Source organism: Dreissena polymorpha, chromosome 16 (genome assembly GCF_020536995.1).
Source record: "Dreissena polymorpha isolate Duluth1 chromosome 16, UMN_Dpol_1.0, whole genome shotgun sequence".
NCBI lineage: Eukaryota > Metazoa > Mollusca > Bivalvia > Myida > Dreissenidae > Dreissena > Dreissena polymorpha.
The window spans coordinates 24402504-24424803 of record NC_068370.1 but is presented as its reverse complement, the minus strand read 5'-3'; the positions used below and the strand labels follow the sequence as shown (position 1 = coordinate 24424803).

The window sequence follows — 22300 nt, the reverse complement described above, 5'->3', positions numbered from 1 at the left end:
ATTAACACAAGTGTGTCTTTTATCTATCTTTGATCTCCTTATCTTCAAAGATATTCTGTTTGCAAAGTATAAGCTGTGAATGGTTTAGGTGTGAACAATACAATGTCTATGGGTATATATGGATGGGATGAACCTGATAAATATATCTTACATTTGAACATCTTATATTTGAATTAAAACACTACAACATTATCAAGATGGAACTTGTACAAGTAGCTAACACTCTGACACATCAGTTGATTGCTCTTGATAACAGTGAACACAATAAAGCTGAAATAGGTATGTACATATATATCAGATAATTTGTCCCAGAGTACACATGTTCGATAGAAATACAAATTATTATGTCTTCAAAATGGTAAAAACATGTACTGAAATATTTTGTCTCAACTAAAAACACTGAGCTGTAATAAGTTTATTCAGATATACAGAATCTATTGTAGTCAATACACTCATAAAGTTGTTTTAATCTTCTAATATATAACATATCATCTTCATTTCAGACCATATGTTGAAGTTACTGGGAGCCAGCTACTTTAAAGCTGAGATGTTGGACAACCAGTTCCAGCAGCTACACCTGGCCCTGAGGTTGTCAGTCACTGAGGTAGTGCAACAAATGTTCCAGACATATATAACAAACAAAGAGATGCAGGTTTGTACTTGAGCATATTCAATACATTTTTGCTTGGATACTCTCTCTTTTCTTGTATAAGCTAATTATTATATCTATTTTTTATGCAAGCAATAAAATATAAACATGAAGGCACTTTATACTCATTGAAAGCACAAATACTTTTTGAACAACTTTGATTTCATAGATATGGAACTGTCATGAATACTTTGTATTGTTTCAGGTTCAAAATACAGCAGAAACTATCAAATCCAGTCTGGAAGACGGACAAACACCAGTTATGACATCATTGATGACATCACCATCAACATCATCATCAGTTGGAAGAACCAGACCTGACAGATCTACCAGTGTGGGTCAACATGGACATCGAAACATACAGATCCAGTTAACAAAATATGTTGAATATGTGCTACAATACCAGTAAATACTGTTGTAAAAACAATTGTTATGGTGCTATGTTATGATGATGTGCTCTGTACAATACTTATATAACAAAGAATAAAAAAAGTATAAACAATGTGTTATTTTTAAATTATTTTGAGATATGGTGATTAGTTTAACAAACGACTCACCATTTTAGGATGTTTTACATTAATGCCAAGATATCCAACAATCAATCAATATATTATTGAGGCAATAACACATGGCAGAGCTGGTCGGGATGTCTGTTAACGGCCCGCTGCCAACATAATGGCAAAAGGGCAATTATGTGGCTAGGCCTGCAGAGTGTCACTGTTTATATAACATCAAACTATTTTATTTCTACACTAAATTTTATTACTGAACCAGTTTTCCATACTTTTATTTTCATTCAATGATTACACAATTTATGACACATTTCATGTGAAGTAATTAATGTGACAACAAATCAGTTTTAGCTAAACTGTCAGGATTTTCTGAGACAACAATTTGGATGTGGAGGGTTTTTATTAACAGTTAAATCTTTTTTAAGCTTGGAACGAATCTCAAATGTATTTGAAAATCACTTAAAAACAAGAGCTGTCTCCATAGGATGACATTCCTCCGATAAACGCTTTTATAGAAATTATGAGCATTTTTCTAAACCTAAACGCATTTTTCGAAATGCGGACCCTAATTTCAAGGTCAAAGGGGTCACATTTTTGTGTGCATATAAAAAGGCCTTGTCCATATACATGTGCATACCAAATATGAATGCTACATCTGAGGCGACATAGAAGTTATGAGCATTTGAAACCTAAACGCAAAATGTGACAGACAGAATAACATCAAGCATGGTCATCAATGAAATTCTCTATTAATTGTATACATTTGATGCAAATTACTGGAGGACAGATTTATACAATATTAATGAATTGGTATATATTATTCTACTCAAAAGTGTCCAAATGATTAAACATTATAGGCATGGAACATTCTCAGTAAAACACTACCTGTATGCAGGTCAATCAAATAATCCAACCAAGTGATTGTAATTTAATAGTCTAAATTGATGACCATCCAGCCAAGTGATTGGGACCAATTAACAACTTTAATTGTCTAGTAATTACAATGAATTAACACAAGTGTGTCTTTTATCTATCTTTGATCTCCTTATCTTCAAAGATATTCTGTTTGCAAAGTATAAGCTGTGAATGGTTTAGGTGTGAACAATACAATGTCTATTGGTATATATGGATGGGGTGAACATGATAAATATTTCTTACATTTGAACATCTTAGATTTGAATTAAAACACTACAACATTATCAAGACGGAATTTGTACAAGTAGCTAACACTCTGACACATCAGTTGATTGCTCTTGATAACAGTGAACACAATAAAGCTGAAATAGGTATGTACATATCAGATCATTTGTCCCAGAGAACACATGTTCGATAGAAATACACAATTATTATGTCTTCAAAAGGGTATAAACATGTACTGAAATATTTTGTCTCAACTAAAAACACTGAGCTGTAATTAGTGTAAGGCAAACAGAAAACATTGTAGTCAATACACTCATAAAGTTGTTTTAATCTTCTAATATATAACATATCATCTTCATTTCAGACCATATGTTGAAGTTACTGTAAGCACGATTGTTATGGTGCTATGTAATGATGATGTGCTCTGTACAATACTTATATAACAAAGAATAAAAAAAATATAAACAATGTTTTATTTTTAAATTATTTTGAGATATGGTGATTAGTTTAACAAACGACTCACCATTTTAGGATGTTTTACATTAATGCCAAGTTATTTAACAATCCATCAACATTATTTAGGCAATAACACATGGCAGAGCTGGCCCGGATGTCTGTAAACGGCCCGCTGCCAACATAACGGCAAAAGGGCAATTATGCCACTAGGCCTGCGGAGTGTCACTGTTTATATTACATATCATACTATTATATTCCTACAGTAAATTTTATTACTGAACCAGTTTTCCATACTTTTATTCAATGATTACGGAATTTATGTAATGTGTCGTAATTAATGTGACGAAACAAATCAGTTTTAGCTAAACTATCTGGATTTATGAGACAACAATTTGGACGTGGAGGTTTTTTTATTAAACAGTTAAATCATTTTTAAGCATGGAACGAATCCAAAATGTATTTCAAAATCACTTAAAAACAAGAGCTGTCTCCATAGGAAGACATATGCCCCTGATAAACGCTTTGATAGAAGCTATGAGCATTTTTCAAAACCTAAACGCATTTTACAAAACCTAAATGCGGACCCTAACGTCAAGGTCAAAGGGGTCAAAATGTTTGTGCTTATGGAAGGGCCTTGTCCATATACACATGCATACCAAATATGAATGTTAAAGCTACATCTGAAGCGACATAGAAGTTATGAGCATTTTTCGAAACCTAAATGCAAAATGTGACTGACTGACGGACAGACGGACGGACAGTGCAATCACTATATGCCCTCCTTCAGGGACATAAAAAAGTACAGTCTCCACCTTTGAGATTGTAAGACACAAATTACATACAATATGTTGTCTTTTGATGGTTTACATTTGTGCAAAGCTATTTTGAAATCCATCCAATATATGGCAAACATATAGCTGAAACAGGCATTGTCAACTTTGACCTTCAACCTTATGTGAACTTTACCTTTGCGGTAGAGGGATAAGTGAAACATGCAAATGTCATTTTATGAAGGATTACATTTGAATAACTTGTTTAAGCGACAAAACAATTCGGATATGGAGGAATTTTATTTAACAGTTAAATCTTTTTTAAGCATTGACAAATCCAAAACGTATTTTGAAATCACTTTTAAACTTTTAAAAAAGTGCAGGTTCTACCTTCGAGGTAGTAAGACAGAAATTACATGCAATATGTTGTCTTTTGATGGTTAACATGTGTGCAAAGTAATTTTGAAATCCATCCAATATATGGCAAACTTTAGCTAAAACAGACATGGATAAATTTGACCTTCAACCTTATGTGACCTTTACCTTTGTAGTAGAGAGACAAGTCATACATTCAAATGTCATTTTATGAGGGATAACATTTTGTGAAATTATCTGAAAATCCATAAATATATAGTAATCTTGTGGCAAAGACAAAACTTTTCAAGCTTTTTATTGCAAAATTTGACCTTAAAAATCTCTAAATTTGACCTTGATCTAAGCGTGAGAAAGACAGGTGTCACAGGCCCACATTTTTTGTATTGGATTACATTTGTGCCATTTAATTTTTTAAAATCAATAAAATGTAATGCATTCATGGCCGATACAAGAATTTCCAGACAAAATCAAGAAACACACACAGATGAACAGCCCAACTTTTATATGCTGCCTTTTAAGAACTGTTGCATATAAACAATTCTTTAAATAAACAGATAATACACTGACTATAACATCAAGCATTGTCATCAATGAAATTCTCTATTTATTGTACACATTTGATGCAAATTACTTGTGGACAAATTAATAAAATATTAATGAATCTGTACAAAAGTAACATGTTCAAAAGTGTCCAAATGATTAAACATTAAGCATGGGACATTCTCAATAACACACTTCCTGACTTCATGTCAATCAATTAATCCAACCTAAATTGATGACCATCCAGCCAAGTGATTGGGACCAATTAACAACTTTAATTGTCTAGAAATTACAATCAATTAGCACAAGTAGGTCTTTTATCTATCTTTGATCTCCTTATCTTCAAAGATATTCTGTTTGCAAAGTATACACCCTTTCAGTTATTAACTGATTATAATTACCTCCCCTGAATGACGTCATCCGGGGATACCCGATTATCGACTGTAAGCAAACAAAGAGATGTCTGTTTGACAATGTGTGTTTTCAACGGTGTAAATGGACTTAAAATATGAACGAAAAGGTTTGTACTGACCTTATTATTAATAATTTATTATTTTCTTATGCAATTTTGATATTCGGTTTATAATGCTGATAAAGCAGCGGTATTGTTTTTGTCTGTTATATGTTTTCGCGAGGACGAAACGTTCAAACGAAGGATTTTTTACTGAAATAAATCCTGTTCAGAAATGTTGATATAGATTAAATAGGTGGAAATATTGACTTGTTTTATCTAAGGACATTTCGTATTCGTCAAAGTATGAACACTCGTTGGCATTTATATTTTGAAGCAACTAAAGGACGCTCGTACTGGTCTTAGTCATACCGTGCTTTTGTACCAATTGACCATTTTTTTAAATTGAAAGCCAACGGCATCCAATGCAACATATGGTTTGTTAAAAAGCTATTTGTTTGATTAGAGCTTGTACTAAGCTATACCCGGCTAATGTGTATTAATGTGTAAAGTACAATGAATCAGTTATCATGAATGTTATGAAACAGAATTTTGTTCAACAGATTAATGACCACGACTATGCTGTCCAGTTTTACACAGCAACACCAGTATTCGACTCAAAACCGGATGGAAAACAGATTCAAGACATTACTGTATCACTCGAGAAGAAGTTGAAGGTAAATTAAATTGTTTAGTCAATTGATTTGTTTAAATAACATTTGGGAATAAAACATTTATAGACATATAATAATTAATATCAATACAAATAAAATGAAATTCTTAACCAATAGGATAAAAACACATCTTATTATTTGTTAACCACGTTTGTGGACTTTGTTATACTGATTTTAATGATCCAAAATAATTGGTAAAGTTGTTATTCACTTGATTTTTTTAAATATTATTAGTTGATCTTCATAAAATTTCAGTCTAACAGGATCTGCTGTGTGCCCAAATGTCACACCACTGGCTAAGGATTGTTAGAAGGCCATGGAAAGCCCAGCTATCATGCATTTCCAGCTGAAGATGATCCAGTTCAAGCTGTTTGGTTGAATAAAATACAAAGAGATGAAGACAGACATTTTAAGGTCAGTTGTTAGTGGTTTCAGTAAAACTTTAAATGATTTTGTATAAAGAAAAATAAAACATGTAAAGTACTATACATTTTCATGTCAGAAAAATAGTGTTGATGTGATTCAAAAAAAGCACACATATTTATTTATTCTTTTTTTTTCTTTCAGATAAGTCACAATACGGTTGTCTGTTTTCTCCATTTTGAACGTGACTGTCTTGATGAATCTGGATTTGCTAAGCGGAGGTATCTAAAACCAGGAGCCATCCCTACACTATTCGACTGCTGGAAGGACAAACCACATCTGTTGAAGCGAATTCAAGTGGAACGTGCAATTAACAAGATTAAAAGTTTTCACATATTTGATCAGGTCATTCTGGTTTCTCTGTTTGGGATAATTAATCAAATTTGGACAGTTTGCTCATTGCTCACTCTTTTCCAAGACCCAATTATACCATGTCCTGGTGTTTAACATACATACCATTTATATGAACATTTGTTGTTCGTGTACATCATACTACATGTAGGCTAATGAAAAACCATTGGCTGTTCATGTAATATTTGTACATTTTTTGGCTTTGTATAAAGTTTTTGATAATTATCTTGATATAAGCATTGATTTAGTTACAGATTAATGCTTAAAGAGTACTTAAAGCTACACACCTTGAAATAAAGTACATGTTCATATAGATGCAATTTGAAAGTGTGCAAAATTTTCATTAAATCTATAGTCTAGTTAGCAAGTAATTTATTATTTTTCAAACAGGAATAACTGCTTTTAAAACTGAAAGAAGGATTTCTATATTAAACACGATTATTTTTAACTTTTTAAAGGGCAAAAAAAGATAGCTTTCTACCTTGTTACCACCAGATATATTCTAGTTGGCATAATAAAATTAAATCTATAGCCTAGTTTAATAGCAAGTTATTTTTTTTTTCAAACAGTACTGCTTTTAAAACCGAAAGTAGGATTTCCAGACGTACACATCCATTTCGACAAACGCGATTATTTTTAAGTTGTAAAGTGCAAAAAAGATGGATTTCTACCTTGTAACCACCAGATATATTCTAATTGGCATAGATAAAATATGTCATTCATACTTAAATTTACTATGCTAAATAAGGTGTGTGGCCTTTACATAAAAATTGTATATACATCTTTTTAATCATGTTTGTTAATTTGTTTTGATTGTATGACTACTGAATAAATAATTTTGTTAATATAAATTTTAGTTTTTTTTGGGAAATATTAGGTAAAACTAAGAAAGTCCAATGCATATTGAGACAAATCAGTACTTAAGTTCGTTTCCTGGGAAGAACCATTACTGATTCTCAATGGGGATCGAAACTGGTTGCTCCAGATTGCTTAGCAGACACCATAGCAACTATTTCACTAAGACTCTGCTACAGATTTGCGTAATCCTTTGAGTAAAAACACTTTGTAATCAATGATATAAGCTTTATTACAACAGAAATAATGCAAGATAAGCACATTTGAGTAGCATAGTTCATCACAAAACAGTATGAAGTATCATTAATTGTAAGATTAATGATGAAAGACAACATGTGAAAGCTAGAAATCATAAACTACCGTAATTTAAGGAAACACAATCTGAAAATTACAAACATTCAGATACAGGTATTGCACCAAAATGAGCTGAGATCCTATGATTATATTGAATGAATAAATGTGATTTGAGGTGAATCTCACAAATACTGACACTAAAATAACACAAAATTGAATACTTTCAAATATAATTTAGATTATTTCAATACTCTTTATTTCTGATTACCGGTTTTTCATGGAGCGGAAACACTTGCATCTAACAATTGTTGAACTGTTACGTTCAGATGTCCATGTGTCGAATACATAACCGTCATGAAAAAACACATAGCCTCGTTGAATAGGCTTTTCAACACCCAGTTTTGAACCTTTACCAGAACTTTTGGTCCATTTCAGAATGTTCATGTACGAAAAGTCTTTGAAGATCGGTCTGGTGCTTTGGGTCCACGTGCATTCTTCCAAATTAAGATGTTCTTCCGCTGTTGACACTGTTGATTGTCCTTGACAGTTCATACAGGACGACTTCTGCTTAGCTGCAAATGGCTGGTCTGGATAAGGATCCACAATTAGGATGTTATCCTGGTTGTCACTGAATTTCTTTACCCTGGAAAATATATAAAAGTAAAGATTTAAACTTTGTAACAGAACATTAAGATTTAAGGTGTTACAAAAAAGCACTACTCCAGAGTCTGTTTCAGATACTTGTTTTTCACCTAATAAACGCCACCCCTACCTTCTTTGTGACCAAAAAATGTATAAAGACAATTTAACTAGTGGCAACCAATTTCTAATGCAGACTTAAGAGAGTAATGTAACTTATTATGTCAGGGATTTTAATTGAAGCAGAAAGCTGTGTGCCACTATGCATGTTATATACATTGTAAAGTACTATATGCTGTGTGGTCGAGTCAGGCTGACTAAACAGATAAAACTTATTTTTAACAGACTGGTTGACAGAAACATAGAAAAAAATTCACAACATGAATGTGCGTTTTTAATATAAAAAAGCAGGCTTTTTCCTGGCCATTTTGGGAAAAAAGCAATTGCAGGATTGTGAATTTTTCGTGCCAAAAATCAACTGATTTGGGAAAAACTAATATAAAATAACCCTTCACAATCATTCAAATTAGATGAAAAATCATATTATTCATGGTAATGTACTTTGTTAGATGTCATTTACACATAATTGAGTTAAAATAATCATAACCTCTTCTTTCTTTTTTTATTGGGAATTATTTTTTTCAAATTACAATTTAGGTTAGGGAATGGGTCCGTTTAACTGACCCGTAGATACACCAGGAAAAGGCCTGAAAAGGCGATATAAAATAAGTACCTCAAGCAAAGTTCGGCTTTTGTCTCATTCGATTTCACAGCTTGTCCCCGGCATTTCAACCATATTCGCAACTCTGTAACTTTGCATCTTTCTGGTTGAAGTTGCGGTAAAACAGCGCCAGGGACATCCTTGGCATACAGCTACAAAAAATAAAAAGGCAGGTTTTAAGCATTATTGCTTCTTTAGAAAAAAATCATGTTACTTATACAACATACAAAATTCATCATATTATTTTTTTAGAAAATGGTTTGAAATAAATATGATCGATACTGAATGTAGTGTAAGTTACATGTTTTTTTTTAAAGTGGCAATAATGCTTAAAACCTGACAGCTGAACTTGTATGCTTTCATGTTGGGTCTCTGTACCGAGTCAATATTTATTAGAGTGTATTTATGGTACATGACTATGTCCGGATATATTCATGCCACCAATGTGTATGTATTTGCATAATTATATTAATAATAAACTTAGGAGTATTTATTATAGTGAATTCACATTTTAAACAAAAAAACAAACCTTATGACAATCACAGTCGTGTACTGTTGTACTTTCTTTTCTGTTACAGGATCTGGTTCAGCCATGGTACTTCACTGTTTCTGAACATAGCATTTGGGATGATTCCTGAAAAAACCCCACATATAATGCTTTTTTTGCAGCTGATTTTTATATTATTTCAACACTTCAGTCAAACACTCAAAGAAACAAAGGATAGTTTCGGTTTTGAAAGTTTATAAATATAGAGATTTTGGTGTAAAAAACATGAAAGTTAAATGACCCGTTCTCCTGATTGGTTTTCATTCACATTCTTCTACTTTCTAGTTCTATTTAAGAATAAAAAAAGCCCCGAAATCATATAATTCCTATGATAAAATCATGATTACAAATATAAACTTTCTGAAAATAACTCGTAATACGCTTTGCTTTCAAAATTTGGCATTTTTATACAATATTTACTTTTAGGTTCCAATCCAGGTGTAATGGTATATGTACGAACATGAAATGTGTCTTGACAAAACGGAATGTTTAATGCATTTTTTCTCACTTCATCGTACTTAAAAGTAAATATACAACAAGCGATAGCTTTAATATGCGTCAATAAAATAATAAAAATAAAACATGTGTGCAACTTACGCATATATTGTGCTAAAGACGTTGATTTCTTCAGCGACACAGTAAAATTTTATTTTCTCTGGCGAATTTCTATCCCCCGTTGACGTCACATCCGGCTAAGGGACACAACTCTAACACTAGTAAAAGCGAATAACTGAAAGGGTGTATAAGCTGTGAATAGTTTAGGTGTGAACAATATATTGTCTATGGGTATATATGGATGGGATGAACCTCAGATAAATATATATCTAACATTTGAACATCTAATATTTGAATTAAAACACTACAACATTATCAAGATGGAACTTGTACAAGTAGCTAACACTCTGAGACATCAGTTGATTGCTCTTGATAACAGTGAACACAATAAAGCTGAAATAGGTATGTACATATATATCTGATAATTTGTCCCAGAGTACACATGTTCAATAGAAATACAAATTATTATGTCTTCAAAATGGTAAAAACATGTACTGAAATATTTTGTCTCAACTAAAAACACTGAGCTGTAATTAGTTTATTCAAGATATACAGAATCTATTGTAGTCAATACACTCATAAAGTTGTTTTAATCTTCTAATATATAACATAATTATCATCTTCATTTCAGACCATATGTTGAAGTTACTGGGAGCCAGCTACTTTAGAGCTGAGATGTTGGACAACCAGTTCCAGCAGCTACACCTGGCCCTGAGGTTGTCAGTCACTGAGGGAGTGCAACAAATGTTCCAGACATATATAACAAACAAAGAGATGCAGGTTTGTACTTGAGCATATTCAATACATTTTTGCTTGGATACTCTCTCTTTTCTTGTATAAGCTAATAATTCTATCTATTTTTTATGCAAGCAATAAAATATAAACATGAAGGCACTTTATACTCATTGAAAGCACAAATACTTTTTGAACAACTTTGATTTCATAGACATCGAACTGTCATGAATTCTTTGTATTGTTTCAGGTTCAAAATACAGCAGAAACTATCAAATCCAGTCTGGAAGACGGACAAACACCAGTTATGACATCATTGATGACATCACCATCAACATCATCATCAGTTGGAAGAACCAGACCTGACAGATCTACCACAGTGTGGGTCAACATGGACATCGAAACATACAGATCCAGTTAACAAAATATGTTGAATATGTGCTACAATACCAGTAAATACTGTTGTAAAAACAATTGTTATGGTGCTATGTTATGATGATGTGCTCTGTACAATACTTATATAACAAAGAATAAAAAAAGTATAAACAATGTGTTATTTTTAAATTATTTTGAGATATGGTGATTAGTTTAACAAACAACTCACCATTTTAGGATGTTTTACATTAATGCCAAGATATCCAACAATCAATCAATATATTATTGAGGCAATAACACATGGCAGAGCTGGCCGGGATGTCTGTTAACGGCCCGCTGCCAACATGACGGCAAAAGGGCAATTATGTGGCTAGGCCTGCAGAGTGTCACTGTTTATATAACATCAAACTATTTTATTTCTACACTAAATTTTATTACTGAACCAGTTTTCCATACTTTTATTTTCATTCAATGATTACACAATTTATGACACATTTCATGTTTAGTAATTAATGTGACAACAAATCAGTTTTAGCTAAACTGTCAGGATTTTCTGAGACAACAATTTGGATGTGGAGGGTTCTTATTAACAGTTAAATCTTTTTTAAGCTTGGAACGAATCTCAAATGTATTTGAAAATCACTTAAAAACAAGAGCTGTCTCCATAGGATGACATTCCTCCGATAAACGCTTTTATAGAAATTATGAGCATTTTTCTAAACCTAAACGCATTTTTCGAAATGCGGACCCTAATTTCAAGGTCAAAGGGGTCACATTTTTGTGTGCATATAAAAAGGCCTTGTCCATATACATGTGCATACCAAATATGAATGCTTCATCTGAGGCGACATAGAAGTTATGAGCATTTGAAACCTAAACGCAAAATGTGACAGACAGAATAACATCAAGCATGGTCATCAATGAAATTCTTTATTAATTGTATACATTTGATGCAAATTACTGGAGGACAGATTTATACAATATTAATGAATTGGTATATATTATTCTACTCAAAAGTGTCCAAATGATTAAACATTATAAGCATGGAACATTCTCAGTAAAACACTACCTGTATGCAGGTCAATCAAATAATCCAACCCAGTGATTGTAATTTAATAGTCTAAATTGATGACCATCCAGCCAAGTGATTGGGACCAATTAACAACTTTAATTGTCTAGTAATTACAATGAATTAACACAAGTGTGTCTTTTATCTATCTTTGATCTCCTTATCTTCAAAGATATTCTGTTTGCAAAGTATAAGCTGTGAATGGTTTAGGTGTGAACAATACAATGTCTATGGGTATATATGGATGGGATGAACATGATAAATATTTCTTACATTTGAACATCTTAGATTTGAATTAAAACACTACAACATTATCAAGTCGGAACTTGTACAAGTAGCTAACACTCTGACACATCAGTTGATTGCTCTTGATAACAGTGAACACAATAAAGCTGAAATAGGTATGTACATATCAGATCATTTGTCCCAGAGAACACATGTTCGATAGAAATACAAAATTATTATGTCTTCAAAAGGGTATAAACATGTACTGAAATATTTTGTCTCAACTAAAAACACTGAGCTGTAATTAGTGTAAGGCAAACAGAAAACATTGTAGTCAATACACTCATAAATTTGTTTTAATCTTCTAATATATAACATATCATCTTCATTTCAGACCATATGTTGAAGTTACTGGGAGCCAGCTACTTTAGAGCTGAGATGTTGGACAACCAGTTCCAGCAGCTACACCTGGCCCTGAGGTTGTCAGTCACTGAGGGAGTGCAACAAATGTTCCAGACATATATAACAAACAAAGAGATGCAGGTTTGTACTTGAGCATATTCAATACATTTTTGCTTGGATACTCTCTCTTTTCTTGTATAAGCTAATAATTATATCTATTTTTTATGCAAGCAAGAAAGGATAAACATAAAGGCACTTAATACTCATTGAAAGCACAAATACTTTTTGAACAACTTTAATTTCATAGACATCGAACTGTCATGAATACTTTGTATTGTTTCAGGTTCAAAATACAGCAGAAACTATCAAATCCAGTCTGGAAGACGGGAAAACGCCAGTTATGGCATCATTGAAGACATCACCATCAACATCATCAGTTGGAAGAACCAGACCTGACAGATCTACCACAGTGTGGGTCAACATGGACATTAATACATACAGATCCAGTTAACCAAATATGTTGAATATGTGCTACAATACCAGAAAATACTGTTGTAAGCACGATTGTTATGGTGCTATGTTAAGATGATGTGCTCTGTACAATACTTATATAACAAAGAATAAAAAAAATATAAACAATGTGTTATTTTTAAATTATTTTGAGATATGGTGATTAGTTTAACAAACGACTCACCATTTTAGGATGTTTTACATTAATGCCAAGTTATTTAACAATCCATCAACATTATTTAGGCAATAACACATGGCAGAGCTGGCCCGGATGTCTGTAAACGGCCCGCTGCCAACATAACGGCAAAAGGGCAATTATGCCACTAGGCCTGCGGAGTGTCACTGTTTATATTACATATCATACTATTATATTCCTACAGTAAATTTTATTACTGAACCAGTTTTCCATACTTTTATTCAATGATTACGGAATTTATGTAATGTGTCGTAATTAATGTGACGAAACAAATCAGTTTTAGCTAAACTATCTGGATTTATGAGACAACAATTTGGACGTGGAGGTTTTTTTATTAAACAGTTAAATCATTTTTAATCATGGAACGAATCCAAAATGTATTTCAAAATCACTTAAAAACAAGAGCTGTCTCCATAGGAAGACATATGCCCCTGATAAACGCTTTGATAGAAGCTATGAGCATTTTTCAAAACCTAAACGCATTTTACAAAACCTAAATGCGGACCCTAACGTCAAGGTCAAAGGGGTCAAAATGTTTGTGCTTATGGAAGGGCCTTGTCCATATACACATGCATACCAAATATGAATGTTAAAGCTACATCTGAAGCGACATAGAAGTTATGAGCATTTTTCGAAACCTAAATGCAAAATGTGACTGACTGACGGACAGACGGACGGACAGTGCAATCACTATATGCCCTCCTTCAGGGACATAAAAAAGTACAGTCTCCACCTTTGAGATTGTAAGACACAAATTACATACAATATGTTGTCTTTTGATGGTTTACATTTGTGCAAAGCTATTTTGAAATCCATCCAATATATGGCAAACATATAGCTGAAACAGGCATTGTCAACTTTGACCTTCAACCTTATGTGAACTTTACCTTTGCGGTAGAGGGACAAGTGAAACATGCAAATGTCATTTTATGAAGGATTACATTTGAATAACTTGTTTAAGCGACAAAACAATTCGGATATGGAGGAATTTTATTTAACAGTTAAATCTTTTTTAAGCATTGACAAATCCAAAACGTATTTTGAAATCACTTTTAAACTTTTAAAAAAGTGCAGGTTCTACCTTCGAAGTAGTAAGACAGAAATTACATGCAATATGTTGTCTTTTGATGGTTAACATGTGTGCAAAGTAATTTTGAAATCCATCCAATATATGGCAAACTTTAGCTAAAACAGACATGGATAAATTTGACCTTCAACCTTATGTGACCTTTACCTTTGTAGTAGAGAGACAAGTCATACATTCAAATGTCATTTTATGAGGGATAACATTTTGTGAAATTATCTGAAAATCCATAAATATATAGTAATCTTGTGGCAAAGACAAGACTTTTCAAGCTTTTTATTGCAAAATTTGACCTTAAAAATCTCTAAATTTGACCTTGATCTAAGCTTGAGAAAGACAGGTGTCACAGGCCCACATTTTTTGTATTGGATTACATTTGTGCCATTTTATTTTTTAAAATCAATAAAATGTAATGCATTCATGGCCGATACAAGAATTTCCAGACAAAATCAAGAAACACACACAGATGAACAGCCCAACTGTTATATGCTGCCTTTTAAGAACTGTTGCATATAAACAATTCTTTAAATAAACAGATAATACACTGACTATAACATCAAGCATTGTCATCAATGAAATTCTCTATTTATTGTACACATTTGATGCAAATTACTTATGGACAAATTAATAAAATATTAATGAATCTGTACAAAAGTAACATGTTCAAAAGTGTCCAAATGATTAAACATTAAGCATGGGACATTCTCAATAACACACTTCCTGACTTCATGTCAATCAATTAATCCAACCTAAATTGATGACCATCCAGCCAAGTGATTGGGACCAATTAACAACTTTAATTGTCTAGAAATTACAATCAATTAGCACAAGTAGGTCTTTTATCTATCTTTGATCTCCTTATCTTCAAAGATATTCTGTTTGCAAAGTATAAGCTGTGAATAGTTTAGGTGTGAACAATATATTGTCTATGGGTATATATGGATGGGATGAACCTCAGATAAATATATATCTAACATTTGAACATCTAATATTTGAATTAAAACACTACAACATTATCAAGATGGAACTTGTACAAGTAGCTAACACTCGGAGACATCAGTTGATTGCTCTTGATAACAGTGAACACAATAAAGCTGAAATAGGTATGTACATATATATCTGATAATTTGTCCCAGAGTACACATGTTCAATAGAAATACAAATTATTATGTCTTCAAAATGGTAAAAACATGTACTGAAATATTTTGTCTCAACTAAAAACACTGAGCTGTAATTAGTTTATTCAAGATATACAGAATCTATTGTAGTCAATACACTCATAAAGTTGTTTTAATCTTCTAATATATAACATAATTATCATCTTCATTTCAGACCATATGTTGAAGTTACTGGGAGCCAGCTACTTTAGAGCTGAGATGTTGGACAACCAGTTCCAGCAGCTACACCTGGCCCTGAGGTTGTCAGTCACTGAGGGAGTGCAACAAATGTTCCAGACATATATAACAAACAAAGAGATGCAGGTTTGTACTTGAGCATATTCAATACATTTTTGCTTGGATACTCTCTCTTTTCTTGTATAAGCTAATTATTATATCTATTTTTAATGCAAGCAATAAAATATAAACATGAAGGCACTTTATACTCATTGAAAGCACAAATACTTTTTGAACAACTTTGATTTCATAGACATCGAACTGTCATGAATTCTTTGTATTGTTTCAGGTTCAAAATACAGCAGAAACTATCAAATCCAGTCTGGAAGACGGACAAACACCAGTTATGACATCATTGATGACATCACCATCAACATCATCATCAGTTGGAAGAACCAGACCTGACAGATCTACCACAGTGTGGGTCAACATGGACATCGAAACATACAGATCCAGTTAACAAAATATGTTGAATATGTGCTACAATACCAGTAAATACTGTTGTAAAAACAATTGTTATGGTGCTATGTTATGATGATGTGCTCTGTACAATACTTATATAACAAAGAATAAAAAAAGTATGAACAATGTGTTATTTTTATATTATTTTGAGATATGGTGATTAGTTTAACAAACGACTCACCATTTTAGGATGTTTTACATTAATGCCAAGATATCCAACAATCAATCAATATATTATTGAGGCAATAACACATGGCAGAGCTGGCCGGGATGTCTGTTAACGGCCCGCTGCCAACATAAAGGCAAAAGGGAAATTATGTGGCTAGGCCTGCAGAGTGCCACTGTTTATATAACATCAAACTATTTTATTTCTACACTAAATTTTATTACTGAACCAGTTTTCCATACTTTTATTTTCATTCAATGATTACACAATTTATGACACATTTCATGTTTAGTAATTAATGTGACAACAAATCAGTTTTAGCTAAACTGTCAGGATTTTCTGAGACAACAATTTGGATGTGGAGGGTTTTTATTAACAGTTAAATCTTTTTTAAGCTTGGAACGAATCTCAAATGTATTTGAAAATCACTTAAAAACAAGAGCTGTCTCCATAGGATGACATTCCTCGGATAAATGCTTTGATAGAAATTATGAGCATTTTTCTAAACCTAAACGCGTTTTTCGAAATGCGGACCCTAATTTCAAGGTCAAAGGGGTCACATTTTTGTGTGCATATAAAAAGGCCTTGTCCATATACATGTGCATACCAAATATGAATGCTACATCTGAAGCGACATAGAAGTTATGAGCATTTGAAACCTAAACGCAAAATGTGACGGACAGAATAACATCAAGCATGGTCATCAATGAAATTCTCTATTAATTGTATACATTTGATGCAAATTACTGAAGGACAGATTTATACAATATTAATGAATTGGTATATATTATTCTACTCAAAAGTGTCCAAATGATTAAACATTATAAGCATGGAACATTCTCAGTAAAACACTACCTGTATGCAGGTCAATCAAGTAATCCAACCCAGTGATTGTAATTTAATAGTCTAAATTGATGACCATCCAGCCAAGTGATTGGGACCAATTAACAACTTTAATTGTCTAGTAATTACAATGAATTAACACAAGTGTGTCTTTTATCTATCTTTGATCTCCTTATCTTCAAAGATATTCTGTTTGCAAAGTTTAAGCTGTGAATGGTTTAGGTGTGAACAATACAATGTCTATGAGTATATATGGATGGGATGAACCTGATAAATATATCTTACATTTGAACATCATATATTTGAATTAAAACACTACAACATTATCAAGACGGAACTTGTACAAGTAGCTAACACTCTGACACATCAGTTGATTGCTCTTGATAACAGTGAACACAATAAAGCTGAAATAGGTAAGTACATATCAGATCATTTGTCCCAGAGAACACATGTTCGATAGAAATACAAAATTATTATGTCTTCAAAAGGGTATAAACATGTACTGAAATATTTTGTCTCAACTAAAAACACTGAGCTGTAATTAGTGTAAGGCAAACAGAAAACATTGTAGTCAATACACTCATAAAGTTGTTTTAATCTTCTAATATATAACATATCATCTTCATTTCAGACCATATGTTGAAGTTACTGGGAGCCAGCTACTTAAGCTGAGATGTTGGACAACCAGTTCCAGCAGCTACACCTGGCCCTGAGGTTGTCAGTCACTGAGGGAGTGCAACAAATGTTCCAGACATATATAACAAACAAAGAGATGCAGGTTTGTACTTGAGCATATTCAATACATTTTTGCTTGGATACTCTCTCTTTTCTTGTATAAGCTAATAATTATATCTATTTTTTATGCAAGCAATAAAATATAAACATGAAGGCACTTTATACTTATTGAAAGCACAAATACTTTTTGAACAACTTTGATTTCATAGATATGGAACTGTCATGAATACTTTGTATTGTTTCAGGTTCAAAATACAGCAGAAACTATCAAATCCAGTCTGGAAGACGGGAAAACGCCAGTTATGGCATCATTGAAGACATCACCATCAACATCATCAGTTGGAAGAACCAGACCTGACAGATCTACCACAGTGTGGGTCAACATGGACATTAATACATACAGATCCAGTTAACCAAATATGTTGAATATGTGCTACAATACCAGAAAATACTGTTGTAAGCACGATTGTTATGGTGCTATGTTATGATGATGTGCTCTGTACATTACTTAAATAACAAAGAATAAAAAAAATATAAACAATGTGTTATTTTTAAATTATTTTGAGATATGGTGATTAGTTTAACAAACGACTCATCATTTTAGGATGTTTTACATTAATGCCAAGTTATTTAACAATCCATCAACATTATTAAGGCAATAACACATGGCAGAGCTGGCCCGGATGTCTGTAAACGGCCCGCTGCCAACATAACGGCAAAAGGGCAATTATGCCACTAGGCCTGCGGAGTGTCACTGTTTATATTACATATCATACTATTTTATTCCTACAGTAAATTTTATTACTGAACCAGTTTTCCATACTTTTATTCAATGATTACGGAATTTATGTAATGTGTCGTAATTAATGTGACGAAACAAATCAGTTTTAGCTAAACTATCTGGATTTATGAGACAACAATTCGGACGTGGAGGTTTTTTTATTAAACAGTTAAATCATTTTTAAGCATGGAACGAATCCAAAATGTATTTCAAAATCACTTAAAAACAAGAGCTGTCTCCATAGGAAGACATATGCCCCTGATAAATGTTTTGATAGAAGTTATGAGCATTTTTCAAAACCTACACACATTTTACAAAACCTAAATGCGGACCCTTACGTCAAGGTCAAAGGGGTCAAAATGTTTGTGCTTATGGAAGGGCCTTGTCCATATACACATGCATACCTAATATGAATGTTAAAGCTACATCTGAAGCGACATAGAAGTTATGAGCATTTTTCAAAACCTTAATGCAAAATGTGACTGACGGACGGACAGACAGACGCACGGACAGTGCAATCACTATATGCCCTCCTTCAGGGACATAAAAAAGTACAGTCTCCACCTTTGAGATTGTAAGACACAAATTACATACAATATGTTGTCTTTTGATGGTTTACATTTGTGCAAAGCTATTTTGAAATCCATCCAATATATGGCAAACATATAGCTGAAACAGGCATTGTCAACTTTGACCTTCAACCTTATGTGAACTTTACCTTTGCGGTAGAGGTACAAGTAAAACATGCAAATGTCATTTTATGAAGGATTACATTTGAATAACTTGTTTAAGCGACAAAACAATTCGGATATGGAGGAATTTTTATTTAACAGTTAAATCTTTTTTAAGCATTGACAAATCCAAAACGTATTTTGAAATCACTTTTAAAAAAGTGCAGGTTCTACCTTCGAGGTGGTAAGACAGAAATTACATGCAATATGTTGTCTTTTGATGGTTAACATGTGTGCAAAGTAATTTTGAAATCCATCCAATATATGGCAAACTTTAGCTAAAACAGACATGGATAAATTTGACCTTCAACCTTATGTGACCTTTACCTTTGTAGTAGAGAGACAAGTCATACATTCAAATGTCATTTTATGAGGGATAACATTTTGTGAAATTATCTGAAAATCCATAAATATATGGTAATCTTGTGGCAAAGACAAGACTTTTCAAGCTTTTTATTGCAAAATTTGACCTTAAAAATCTCTAAATTTGACCTTGATCTAAGCGTGAGAAAGACAGGTGTCACAGGCCCACATTTTTTGTATTGGTTTACATTTGTGCCATTTTATTTTTTAAAATCAATAAAATGTAATGCATTCATGGCCGATACAAGAATTTCCAGACAAAATCAAGAAACACACACAGATGAACAGCCCAACTGTTATATGCTGCCTTTTAAGAACTGTTGCATATAAACAATTCTTTAAATAAACAGATAATACACTGACTATAACATCAAGCATTGTCATCAATGAAATACTCTATTTATTGTACACATTTAATGCAAATTACTTATGGACAAATTAATAAAATATTAATGAATCTGTAAAAAGTAACATGTTCAAAAGTGTCCAAATTATTAAACATTAAGCATGGGACATTCTCAATAACACACTTCCTGTCTTCAGGTCAATCAATTAATCCAACCCAGTGATTGCAATTTAATTGTCTAAATTGATGACCATCCAGCCAAGTGATTGGGACCAATTAACAACTTTAATTGTCTAGAAATTACAATCAATTAGTACAAGTGTGTATTTTATCTATCTTTGATCTCCTTATCTTCAAAGATATTCTGTTTGCAAAGTATAAGCTGTGAATAGTTTAGGTGTGAACAATATATTGTCTATGGGTATATATGGATGGGATGAACCTCAGATAAATATATATCTAACATTTGAACATCTAATATTTAAATTAAAACACTACAACATTATCAAGATGGAAATTGTACAAGTAGCTAACACTCTGAGACATCATTTGATTGCTCTTGATAACAGTGAACACAATAAAGCTGAAATAGGTAAGTACATATATATCAGATCATTTGTCCCAGAGTACACATGTTCGATAGAAATACAAATTATTATGTCTTCAAAATGGTAAAAACATGTACTGAAATATTTTGTCTCAACTAAAAACACTGAGCTGTAATTAGTTTATTCAAGATATACAGAATCTATTGTAGTCAATACACTCATAAAGTTGTTTTAATCTTCTAATATATAACATAATTATCATCTTCATTTCAGACCATATGTTGAAGTTACTGGGAGCCAGCTACTTTAAAGCTGAGATGTTGGACAACCAGTTCCAGCAGCTACACCTGGCCCTGAGGTTGTCAGTCACTGAGGGAGTGCAACAAATGTTCCAGACATATATAACAAACAAAGAGATGCAGGTTTGTACTTGAGCATATTCAATACATTTTTGCTTGGATACTCTCTCTTTTCTTGTATAAGCTAATAATTATATCTTTTTTTTATGCAAGCAATAAAATATAAACATGAAGGCACTTTATACTCATTGAAAGCACAAATACTTTTTGAACAACTTTAATGTCATAGATATGGAACTGTCATGAATACTTTGTATTGTTTCAGGTTCAAAATACAGCAGAAACTATCAAATCCAGTCTGGAAGACGGGCGAACACCAGTTATGACATCATTGATGACATCACCATCAACATCATCAGTTGGAAGAACCAGACCTGACAGATCTACCACAGTGTGGGTCAACATGGACATTAATACATACAGATCCAGTTAACCAAATATGTTGAATATGTGCTACAATACCAGAAAATACTGTTGTAAGCACGATTGTTATGGTGCTATGTTATGATGATGTGCTCTGTACATTACTTATATAACAAAGAATAAAAAAAATAAAAACAATGTGTTATTTTTAAATTATTTTGACATATGGTGATAAGTTTAACAAACGACTCACCATTTTAGGATGTTTTACATAAATGCCAAGTTATTTAACAATCCGTCAACATATTATTTAGGCAATAACACATGGAAGAGCTGGCCCTGATGTCTGTAAACGGCCCGCTGCCAACATAACGTCAAAAGGGCAATTATGCCACAAGGCCTGCGGAGTGTCACTGTTTATATTACATATATATATATCATACTATTTTATTCCTACAGTAAATTTTATTACTGAACCAGTTTTCCGTATTTTTATTCTATGATTACAGAATTTATGTAATGTGTCGTAATTAATGTGACAAAACAAATCAGTTTAAGCTAAACTATCTGGATTTATGAGACAACAATTCGGACGTGGAGTTTTTTTTTATTTAACAGTTAAATCATTTTTAAGCATGGAACGAATCTAAAATGTATTTCAAAA

At 32.5% G+C, this 22300-nt stretch overlaps 2 protein-coding genes and 3 long non-coding RNA genes across 11 annotated transcripts in view; 3 read left to right on the top strand and 2 right to left on the bottom strand.

The window, feature by feature from the left end:
* The window catches only part of LOC127862002 (cell cycle checkpoint protein RAD17-like), a 147257-nt gene that overhangs the window by 41741 nt on the left and 83216 nt on the right, over positions 1-22300 (bottom strand). The window lies entirely within an intron of this gene.
* Positions 1-22300, top strand: part of LOC127862012 (uncharacterized) — a 95993-nt gene that overhangs the window by 57319 nt on the left and 16374 nt on the right. The window lies entirely within an intron of this gene.
* Positions 74-22300, top strand: part of LOC127862005 (uncharacterized) — a 30940-nt gene continuing 8713 nt past the window's right edge. The window contains exons 1-4 of one of the 6 annotated variants that reach the window (XM_052400866.1): positions 74-279; positions 504-604; positions 10685-10732; positions 21539-21749. In XM_052400866.1, the coding sequence (XP_052256826.1) occupies positions 198-279; positions 504-604; positions 10685-10732; positions 21539-21706 (399 nt within the window). In that variant the 5' untranslated portion in view covers positions 74-197 and the 3' untranslated portion in view covers positions 21707-21749. Of the gene's footprint in view, positions 280-503; positions 653-854; positions 1152-10684; positions 10733-10934; positions 11234-12848; positions 12897-15978; positions 16027-16228; positions 16484-21538; positions 21750-22300 lie in introns of those variants that run through there. The other 5 variants (XM_052400862.1, XM_052400865.1, XM_052400864.1 and 2 more) reach the window with 5 other exon arrangements.
* Positions 4813-6704, top strand: LOC127862009 (uncharacterized). Its single transcript, XR_008040394.1, has 4 exons — positions 4813-4962; positions 5457-5570; positions 5823-5981; positions 6135-6704. It is a non-coding gene; the product is annotated as an uncharacterized LOC127862009 (long non-coding RNA).
* Positions 7954-10139, bottom strand: LOC127862010 (uncharacterized). Its single transcript, XR_008040395.1, has 4 exons — positions 9995-10139; positions 9380-9484; positions 8863-9002; positions 7954-8133 (listed from the first exon to the last, which is right to left on the bottom strand). It is a non-coding gene; the product is annotated as an uncharacterized LOC127862010 (long non-coding RNA).